The sequence below is a fragment of the Phyllobates terribilis genome, unplaced genomic scaffold (assembly GCF_046119375.1).
Source record: "Phyllobates terribilis strain yellow unplaced genomic scaffold, ASM4611937v1 Scaffold_7__3_contigs__length_470593459, whole genome shotgun sequence".
NCBI lineage: Eukaryota > Metazoa > Chordata > Amphibia > Anura > Dendrobatidae > Phyllobates > Phyllobates terribilis.
The window spans coordinates 247430690-247442709 of NW_027362767.1; the positions used below are offsets into that span (position 1 = coordinate 247430690).

The following is a 12020-nucleotide window of genomic DNA, read 5'->3' on the forward strand; positions in this document are numbered from 1 at the left end:
TGAGATCTTTGGTTTCAACCACCATGTCTTTGTGCGACGCAGAAAAGGTGAACGGACTCTACATGCCTGGTTCCCACCGTGAAGCATGGAGGAGGAGGTATGATGGTGTGGGGGTGCTTTGCTGGTGACACTGTTAGGGATTTATTCAAAATTGATGCATACTGAACCAGCATGGCTACCACAGTATCTTGCAGCGGCATGCTATTCCATCCGGTTTGCGTTTAGTTGGACCATCATTTATTTTTCAACAGGACAATGACCTCAAACACACCTCCAGGCTGTGTAAGGGCTATTTGACCAAGAGGGAAAGTGATGGGGTGCTACGCCAGATGACCTGGCCTCCACAGTCACCAGACCTGAACCCAATCAAGATGGTTTGGGGTGAGCTGGACCGCAGAGTGAAGGCAAAAGGGACAACAAGTGCTAAGCATCTCTGGGAACTCCTTCAAGATTGTTGGAAGACCATTTCCGGTGACTACCTCTTGAAGATCATCAAGAGAATGCCAAGAGTGTGCAAAGCAGTCATCAAAGCAAAAGGTGGCTACTTTGAAGAACCTAGAATATAAGACATATTTTCAGTTGTTTCACACTTTTTTGTTAAGTATATAATTCCACATGTGGTAATTCATAGTTTTGATGCCTTCAGTGTGAATGTACAATTTTCAAAGTCATGAAAATACAGAAAAATCTTTAAATGAGAAGGTGTGTCCAAACTTTTGGTCTGTACTGTACATTAGTAGACCTTGCTGTATACACTATATACATTACTAGTCCTAGCTGTATACAGTATATACATTACTAGACCTCGCTGTGTTCACTATATACATTACTAGACCTTGCTGTATACAGTATATACATTACTGGACCTCCCTGTATACACTATATACATTACTATATCTCACTGTATACACTATATATATTACTAGACCTTGCTGTATACACTATATACATTACTAGACCCCCCTGTATACACTATATACATTAGTAGACCTCGCAGTATACAGTATATACATTACTAGACCTTGCTGTATACACTATATACATTACTAGACCTCACTGTATACACTATATACATTACTAGCTCTCGCTGTATACAATATATACATTACTAGACATCGCTGTATACAGTATATACATTACTAGACCTCACTGTATACACTATATACATTACTAGACCTCACTGTATACACTATATACATTACTAGACCTCACTATATACACTACATACATTACTAGACCTTCCTGTATACACTATATACATTACTAGACCTCACTGTATACACTATATATATTACTAGACCTAGCTGTATACAGTATATACATTACTAGATCTCACTGTATACACTATATACATTACTAGACATACAGTGCTGGCCAAAAGTATTGGCACCCCTGCAATTCTGTCAGATAATACTCAGTTTCTTCCTGAAAATGATTGCAATCACAATTCTTTGGTATTATTCTCTTCATTTAATTTGCTTGCAAGGAAAAAACACAAAAGAGAATGAAGCAAAAATCAAATAATTGATCATTTCACACAAAACTCCAAAAATGGGCCAGACAAAAGTATTGGCACCCTCAGCCTAATACTTGGTTGCACAACCTTTAGCCAAAATAACTGCGAACAACTGCTTCCCGTAACCATCAATGAGTTTCTTACAATGCTCTGCTGGAATTGTAGACCATTCTTCTTTGGCAAACTGCTCCAGGTCCCTGATATTTGAAGGGTGCCTTCTCCAAACTGCCATTTTGAGATCTCTCCACAGGTGTTCTATGGGATTCAGGTCTGGACTCATTGCTGGCCACCTTAGAAGTCTCCAGTGCTTTCTCTCAAACCATTTTATAGTGCTTTTGGAAGTGTGTTTTGGGTCATTGTCCTGCTGGAAGACCCATGACCTCTGAGGGAGACCCAGCTTTCTCACACTGGGCCCTACATTATGCTGCAAAATTTGTTGGTAGTCTTCAGACTTCATAATGCCATGCACACGGTCAAGCAGTCCAGTGCCCGAGGCAGCAAAGCAACCCCAAAACATCAGGGAACCTCCGCCATGTTTGAATGTAGGGACCGTGCTCTTTTCTTTGAATGCCTCTTTTTTTTTTCCTGTACACTCTATGTTGATGCTTTTTTCCCAAAAATCTCTACTTTTGTCTCATCTGACCAGAGAACATTCTTCCAAAACGTTTTCGGCTTTCTCAGGTAAGTTTTGGCAAACTCCAGCCTGGCTTTTTTATGTCTCGGGGTAAGAAGTGGGGTCTTCCTGGGTATCCTACCATACAGTCCCTTTTCATTCAGACGCCGACGGATAGTACGGGTTGACACTGTTGTACCCTCGGACTGCAGGGCAGCTTGAACTTGTTTGGATGTTAGTCGAGGTTCTTTATCCACCATCCGCACAATCTTGCGTTGAAATCTCTCGTCAATTTTTCTTTTCCGTCCACATCTAGGGAGGTTAGCCACAGTGCCATGGGCTTTAAACTTCTTGATGACACTGCGCACGGAAGACACAGGAACATTCAGGGCTTTGGAGATGGACTTGTAGCCTTGAGATTACTCATGCTTCCTCACAATTTGGTTTCTCAAGTCCTCAGACAGTTCTTTGGTCTTCTTTCTTTTCTCCATGCTCAATGTGGTACACACAAGGACACAGGACAGAGGTTGAGTCAACTTTAATCCATGTTAACTGGATGCAAGTGTGATTTAGTTATTGCCAACACCTGTTAGGTGCCACAGGTAAGTTACAGGTGCTGTTACTTACACGAATTAGAGAAGCATCACATGATTTTTCAAAGGGTGCCAATACTTTTGTCCACCCCCTTTTTTAGGTTTGGTGTGGAATTATATCCAATTTGGCTTTAGGACAATTCTTTTTGTGTTTTTTTCATTGAAGACAAATTAAATGAAGAGAATAATACCAAAGAATTTGTGATTGCAATCATTTTCAGGAAGAAACTGAGTATTATCTGACAGAATTGCAGGGGTGCCAATACTTTTGGCCAGCACTGTAGTTGTATACAGTATACACATTACTAGACCCCTCTGTATACAGTATATACATTACTAGATCTCACTGTATACAGTATATACATTACTAGACCCCTCTGTATAAACTATATACATTACTAGACCTCACTATATACAGCATATACATTGCTAGACCTCATTGTATACACTATATACATTACTAGACCTCACTGTATACAGTGTATACATTACTAGACCCCTCTGTATACACTATATACATTACTAGACCTCACTATATACAGTATATACATTACTAGACCTCGCTGTATACACTATATACATTACTAGACCCCACTGTATACTCTATATACATTACTAGACCCCTCTGTATACACTATATACATTACTAGACCTAACTCTTTACAGTATATACATTACTAGACGTCACTGTATACAGTATATACATTACTAGACCTCACTATATACAATATATACATTACTAGACCTCGCTGTATACAGTATATACATTACTAGACCTCACTGTATACACTATATACATTACTAGACCTCACTGTATACAATATATACATTACTAGACCTCACTATATACAATATATACATTACTAGACGTCACTGTATACAATATATACATTACTAGACCTCACTATATACAATATATACATTACTAGACCTCGCTGTATACAGTATATACCTTACTAGACCTCACTGTATACACTATATACATTACTAGACCTCACTGTATACACTATATACATTACTAAACCTCACTATATACAGTATATACATTACTAGACCTCGCTCTATACACTATATACATTACTAGACCTCACTGTATACACTATATACATTACTAGACGTTGCTGTATACACTATATACATTACTAGACCTCACTGTATACAGTATATACATTACTAGACCCTCCAGTATACAGTATATACATTACTAGACCTCGCTCTATACACTATATACATTACTAGACCTCACTGTATACACTATATACATTACTAGACCTCCCTGTATACACTATATACATTACTAGACATCGCTGTATACACTATATACATTACTAGACCTCACTGTATACACTATATACATTGCTAGACATCGCTGTATACACTATATACATTACTAGACCCTGATTTTGGAGGTCCCTTCAGTTTCGGGGTGCCCCCTTAGTTCTGGCCGTGTCCCTGCAGATGCAGATTCCTTCCGTATTATTGATGATTGTGATTATCTGATTTGATCAGGACGATTATTACAATAATTTGTGGTCATTCACCAATGTCAGTAGTGGAAATGAATCAATAGGATACATTTAGGGAAACCCCCCTCCTTACAGAGCACCTGGGGGGCAATGATGGTAAATAACCCAATCTGGCACACATAGGGTTACAGCTGTGCAGAATGACCGAATGCTTGTATATCCCGGCTGCTGCCTTCTTGCATCTTCCCCGTTACCTCTCCACTTTGTCTTAGGCTCAGGACTATCACTACATTCACCTTTTATTGCTGACCTATGACCCTCTCATTAATAGATAGGGTTTGGACGTGGCTAATTTTTAAGTCTTTTATGATTGTAGTGTTTTAAAAAAATATTTAGAACTTTGTGAAGAAAAATCTTTTTTTGTGTCTTTTTTTATATTACAATACTCCCGGGGACGCAAAGATGGCAGCGATGTGGTGGCCTAAGGCATCACCCACATGCCATTGCAACCCTTTGGCACCTCATGATATTGTTCTAGAGGAGGGGGCCATGGGAGCACGAATGGATGCCTCACCAGGATTGAACATCATAAATGTAGCTGTAGGAGGCAACTAAATGGTTAACAGCAGCGATCAGAGCTAACAATGGCCGCTGCTGTAGGAGGCGGGTGCCAGTGGTATTACAGCTCATGAGCCTCTTGTTTTGCGGTGACTTTTTAATACGAGATGCCGCAAAAAAAAAAGTCTATTGACCCTCGGGCAAAGCAAGAGACGACAGCGGCGAGCGCCACACTCCACTGCTGCAAGTCTCAGCCAGAGCTGCCGTATGTGTCCATGTATGAGAACCCTGCAGGAGGAACAGCTCTGAGATGGTGCACGCTGTATATATCAAGGATCACTACAAATCCCAGACAAACTACCGTTATGTGATGAGGCCAGGAGCTGACATCACTGCATCAGAGACTCATTAGCTTTCCATATGCAGAAATCTGCAGGGATCATACATGTACGGCCTTGTTCATACTTCGCGTATGTGATCCCTTTTTTTAATGTTAGAAAAATCACACTGAGAAGAGAAATAAACTGAAATCTTTTCAGGTGGAAAAAAAGAAGAAGTAAAATAATGTGGTTGCATAAGTATTCACACCCTTAATCTAATACTTTGTTGAAGTACTCTTTGAATTTATGACAGCATTCACTCTTTTTGGGTCGTAATCTATCAGCATGGCACATCTAGAATTGGCAACCTTTGCCCACTCTCACTTGCAGTAGCTCCACATCTGTCAGACTGAGGGGGCATCGCCTGTGTACAGCGCCCTCTTCATGTCACCCATAGATTTTCCATTGTTTTCAGGTCTGTACTCTGGCTGAGCCGCAACTCTCATCATCTTCTCGTGAAGTCATCCTTATGCTGATTTGGAGGTCACTTTTGTTTTTGTGCTGGAAGGTGAAATTCCTCTTCATTTTAGGTTTTTCAGCAGAGGCCTGAAGATTTTGCTGCAAAATTGACTGATATTTGGAACTGTTCATAATTTCCTCCACCTTGACTAAAGCCTGAGTTCCAGCTGCCGAAAAACAGTCCGAAAGCATAAAGCTGCCTCCACCCTGCTTCACTGTGGGTATGGTGTTCTTTTGGTGATGTGCAGCAATGGCTTGGCGCCAAACATTCCTTTTGGAATTATAGGCAAACAATTAAACTTTGGTCTTATCAAACCATAACTTGTTTTCCCACATGCTTTCAGCAGACATGATGTAGGTTTTGGCAAAACATAGCCAGGCTTGGATGTTTTTCTTTATAAGAAAAGGGTTCTGTCTTGCCACCCTACCCCACAGGCCAGACATATGAAGAATATAGGACATTACTATCACATGCAGTACACAATCTGTACTTAGCAGATATTACTGCAGCTCCTTTAATGTTACTGTAGCCTCTTGGCAGCCTCCCGAACCAATTTTCTTCTTGTCTTTTCATCATTTTTTGAGGAATGGCCAGTTCTAGGTAATGTACCTGTTGTGCCAAATTTAAGTGACTTCTTAATGACAATCTTCTCTTTGATCCATGGTATATCTAATGTACCCTTCTCCTGAATGATAACTTTCAACAAACAGATCCCTTTGCTGTGTTGTCAGCAAAATAGTCCTAGAACAGCTAAACTTTCTATGGGATTATTCAGAACCCCTGTAAATGATGGCGGCCATGTACTGACTACTACAAAACACGAGTTTAAATGCAATTGTCTTATTCTGAACACAACCACATCTCCAATTATAAGAGGGTGTTCACACTTATGCAACCACATTATTTAAGGTTTGTTATTTTTATTTTCCCCATCTAAGTTATTTTAGTTTATTTTTCAACTGGATTGTGCAGATTATGGACAATATTAAAGGTGGAGAAAGTTCTGAAATTGTTCTTCTTGGTATGATTTTTTTTTATATGACATAAACCTGGCATTATAAGAGATACTGTACATCATACTTCCCAACCGTCCCAAATCCAGCGGGACTGTCCCGAATTAGGGCAGCTGTCCCAGGAGGTCAGGGATGTGTCCTGACATCAGCTGTGTCTGTGTCCTAAGGTCACAGACCCAGGTGAATATAATGGTGGAGGAAAGAGTAGAAAGCTCCTTCCTCCACTGTGCAGTCTTTGTAAAGACCAACGGTCTTGTCACAACCCTTAGGTCATGTGACAGTTTCTGGTCACGTGACTGACAGTGAAGTAAAGGGAAGAGGAGCAGGACACAGATAACATGTTTTTATATATTTATTTCTTGATGTAGCAGAGCTGTGTGTGTATGGGAAGATTATTGATGTAGCAGAGCTGTATGTGTTTGTATTGACATAGCAGAGCTATGTGTGTGTATTGATGTAGAAGAGCTATGTATGTAGTGACGTAGCAAAGCTATATGTGTTTGTATTGATGTAGCAGAGTTATGTTTGTGTATTGAGATAGCAGAGCTATGTGTGTGTAGTGATGTAGCAGAGGTATGTTCGAGGTGATGTAGCAGAGCTATGTGTGTAGTGATGTAGCAGAGGTATGTGTGTAGTGATGTAGCAGAGCTCTGTGTATGTGTTCGTATGTGTGTATTGGTGTAGCATAGCTGTGTGTGTGCATGTGTTTGTATTGATGTAGCAGAGCTATGTGTGTATTGATGTAGCAGAGCTATTTGTGTATTGATGTAGCAGAGCTGTGCGTGTGTGGGGGTACACCATAGAGGGGAATGTACTGTGGGGGCATATAAAAGCTGCCGGGGAGAGCTATATATTTGTGTCCCTCTTTCTTGTCTGTAACGATTGGGGGGTATGAATACATAGACAGACAGACATGCCGGGTGTAATAGCACGTACATATGAGCAGGCGGCACACATCGTACATACATGGTACACTTGGTGACACAGGACTACGCTGCAGGTGCCATCTGTCCTCTCCCCAGAGCCCGCACCTTGCCAGAGTATAATCCTACTTAACCCATCACTGCTCTGCTTGGGCCCTGACAGCCATGATGCCCACGAGGGAGCATTATAGCGACATGCACACCTATAGGCATACACCCAGGGGTTGTACCGTGCCTTTATGTGCACAGTCGTGTTTATACTGCTCAGTGTGTTTAGTGTCCATCTACAAATCCTACAGAAGATCCTGTTTGGTGATGACAATATGGTGGCGGGTGACTATATGGTCCCCACTGGTGTGACAGTGATGCACATTGGCGTGTCACCTTGAGAGCAGCGGACGCACACTTGTACTGATCTATGGCGCCAATCCTATGGCACGTCGTTCACTGTGATTTACTGTGATGCCCCATTGAACGCTGCTGCTCCCCACCCTCCATATTAACTGCAATGTCCTCTGCTGGACATCACCCTGTACATGGAGGACGTTATATCCTACAGGTATCGGCATTGTTCAATGCATAGGAAAAAAAAAACCCTAAGCTGTGACTGTAAACAGATGACATTGGTTTTCGGAGCCCCCTCCCTTTTCCTCCATTGCGGTGACATACTGTACTGTATTCCTCAGCACCTCCTCCATTTTTTTCTCTATGCACATTAACCCTTCGCCTCAATCATATATTCTAATTAAAAAATATATAATAATCACAGATGCAAAAGTAACAGATCTGAGTGCGATGATAAATCATCTATACATGTGTCTATGGATGCGCACGGGTCATCATGGGGCTGCATCCATGTCCATGGCTCAAGGTGAATGCACCCGGAGGTGTCATATTCTGCATCTGCTTCATTATTCATTGCAGGGATGATGGCAGCACTGGACTGGGGCTATGGTACCTCCAGGGCACAGCCATCATCATGGAGATCTGCTTTGTGGCTGCTCTAATCCAGCCTGCAATGAATGATGTAAACACATCAGCTGCAATGCTTCTTACCTGCCCACAAAATTCTCCAGCACTGAGCTCTTTCCAGCACTCTGACCCCCAACCACAGCAATCTGGGGCAGATCTAGGTTTGCATTCTGTCCGATGGCTGAAAAGGCATCTTGGAGCCGGTTAACCAGCGGAATCAGCTCTTCCATCCCTCGGTTGCCCATCTTGAAGGCTGCTGTCGCTCCCTGGCTGTGTCAGTGTGTGTGATTGTCGCTCTACAAGCCTCTCACACCTTGTCCCCGGTGATTATGGGAGGGGGGGAATGTGCAGGACCCTCTGATCTTACACGGTCCTGCTTCTCCTCCTCTGCTCCTTTCGCTTCTCCAGACTGCCAACTCAGGCGCATCTAGCAAGCAGATCCTGGGGGATTTAAACTGAAGTTACAGTCTTCGGCCACTAGAGGGCGTGCGCTACCGCTGTAATGGCAATGACTGACAGCTCCAGCGCATAGAAACTGAAATGAGCGTCTTCAGCCACCAGAGGGCGCAGGTTACTAATGTCAATGCCTTGGGCGACTTCCATGTAGGGAGTTGTGTATGTTATGTAATATTCTTATATTTTATACAGTTATCCACATATCTTATATATTTATATTCTATATATAGCTGTCCGTATACTTTATATATTTATACGTTATAATATATATATGTATATATATATATATATATATATATATATATACTGTATATATACTAGCTATTGAGCCCGTTCTACGCCCGGGTGGCAAGCATTTTTATTGGTATATAGTCTCCCACGCTGGTATGTGCTGACCCCATCCTGGTATTTGTGCTCTCCAATCCTGTTCCTCCATCCTGTTATGTGATGCCCTCATCCCTATCCTGGTGTGCATGGCACCCCTCACCCCCACTCCTGTATGCATGGTACCCCTCACCCCCAATCCTGTATGTATGGCACCCCTCACCCCCAATCCTGGTATGCATGGTACACAGCATCCCTATCCTGGTATGCATGGCACCCCACATCCCTATTCTGGTATGTATGGTACCCCTCTTCCTGGTATACATGGCACCCCTCATCCCATTTCTGGTATGTATAGCACCCCTCATCCCCCAATCCTGGTATGTATGGCCTCATCATCCCCCAATCCTGATATGCATGGCACCCAACCCCTCATCCTGGTATGCATGGCTCCCTCATCCCCGTCCTGGTATGTATGGCCCCCTCATTCCTATCCTGGTATGCATGGCACTCCTCATCCCCCAATCCTCGTATGCATGGCACCACATAATCCTATTCTGGTATGCATGGTACCCCTCATCCCTATTCTGGTATGCATGGTACCCTTCATCCTGGTATGCATGACACCCCATCCATCATCCTGGTATGCATGGTACCCCGCATTCCTATACTGGTATGCATGGTACTCCTCATCCCCAATGCTGGTATGCATGGCACCTCTCATCCCCAATCCTGGTATGCATGGCACTCCTCACCCCCAATCCTGGTATGCATGGCACCCCTCACCCCCCAATCCTGGTATGTGTGGCCCCCTCACCCCCAAATCCTGGTATGTGTGGCCCCTCATCCCCCAATCCTGGTATCTGTGGCCCCCTCATCCCCCAATCCTGGTATGTGTGGCCCCCTCATCCCCCAATCCTGGTATGTGTGGCCCCCTCATCCCCCAATCCTGGTATGTGTGTCTCCCTTATCCCCCAATCCTGGTATGTGTGGCCCCCTCATCCCCCAATCTTGGTATGTGTGGCCCCCTCACCCCCCAATCCTGGTATGTGTGGCCCCCTCACCCCCCAATCCTGGTATGGTATGCATTGTACCCCCTCATCCCTTTCACGCTGCACACATACAAAAAAACCCACTTATACTCACCTTTCTTCCCTGTGCTCCAGCGCTGCTGTGTCCCGTTCTGCCGGAGGCCGGGGGAGGAGTGCGGCGCCGGAATACGCACGTGCCCATACTGCGCTGTCCGGCGCCATTTTGCTGAAAACACACTGCAAATGTGTCTTCAGTAAAATGGCACCGGATAGTGCTATGCGCATGTGCCGATTCCGATGCCTTCACTCCGCCCCCGGTCTCCGGGCAGAAGAGAGGCGCCGCGGCAACGCTCCTCCCGGTCAGGTAAGTATCTAAGTATGCCGCCGGAGATGGCGGTATGCGTTCAGTGTCTACACATACCGCGATCTCCGGCGCCATACACTCCTCTTATCTGTAACGGCTCCAAGCGTTCTTCTGTCTGGAGCCAGACTGCATGTCGCGCTTGCGCAGTCTATAGAGGCTTCAGACAGAGGGACGCTTGTAGCGTTATATTATAGATACTCAAATTTTACCTGTTCATCCTTATATTTTACACATCTATCTATCTATTTTTTATATATTTATCTCCATATTTTATATATTTATAGTCTATATATAGTTGTCCATAGATTTCATATATTTATATGTTGTGTGTATATATATATATATATATATATATATATATATATATATATATACAGTTAGGTCCATATATATTTGGACAGAGACAACATTTTTCTAATTTTGGTTCTAGACATTACCACAATGAATTTTAAACAAAACAATTCAGATGTAGTTGAAGTTCAGACTTTCAGCTTTCATTTGAGGGTATCCACATTAAAATTGGATGAAGGGTTTAGGAGTTTCAGCTCCTTAACATGTGCCACCCTGTTTTTAAAAGGGACCAAAAGTAATTGGACAGATTAAATAATTGTAAATAAAATGTTCATTTCTAGTACTTGGTTGAAAACCCTTTGTTGGCAATGACTGCCTGAAGTCTTGAACTCATGGACATCACCAGACGCTGTGTTTCCTCCTTTTTGATGGTCTGCCAGGCCTTCACTGCGGTGCTTTTCAGTTGCTGTTTGTTTGTGGGCCTTTCTGTCTGAAGTTTAGTCTTTAACAAGTGAAATGCATCCTCAATTGGGTTGAGATCAAGTGACTGACTTGGCCATTCAAGAATATTCCACTTCTTTGCTTTAATAAACTCCTGGGTTGCTTTGGCTTTATGTTTTGGGTCATTGTCCATCTGTAGTATGACACGACGACCAATCAGTTTGGCTGCATTTGGCTGGATCTGAGCACACAGTATGGCTCTGAATACATCAGAATTCATTTGGCTGCTTCCGTCCTGTGTCACATCATCAATAAACACTAGTGACCCACTAGTCACCCTCCGCCGTGTTTTACAGATGATGTGGTATGCTTTGGATCATGAGCTGTACCACGCCTTTGCCATACTTTTCTCTTTCCATCATTCTGTTGGAGGTTGATCTTGGTTTCAATCTCTCCAAAGAATGTTCTTCCAGAACTGTGCTGGCTTTTTTAGATGTTTTTAGCAAAGTCCAGTCTAGCCTTTTTATTCTTGATGCTTATGAGTGGCTTGCACCGTGCAGTTGTAGCACCCCGAGGGCTCGGTTGCTACAGAGGTATTGCACCTTATCCTGAGGTGTGA

At 43.0% G+C, this 12020-nt stretch overlaps 1 protein-coding gene across 13 annotated transcripts in view; it reads right to left on the minus strand.

Annotated features, from left to right (window-relative positions):
* DNM1 (dynamin 1) overlaps positions 1-8978 on the minus strand; it is a 150902-nt gene extending 141924 nt beyond the window's left edge. For 5 of the 13 annotated variants that reach the window (XM_073640195.1, XM_073640197.1, XM_073640193.1 and 2 more), the window contains exon 1: positions 8579-8978. In XM_073640195.1, coding sequence (XP_073496296.1) covers positions 8579-8739 — 161 coding nt within the window. In that variant the 5' untranslated portion in view covers positions 8740-8978. The remainder of the gene's footprint in view (positions 1-8578) is intronic. The other 8 variants (XM_073640185.1, XM_073640188.1, XM_073640184.1 and 5 more) reach the window with 2 other exon arrangements.
* Positions 8979-12020: the final 3042 nt, after the last annotated feature.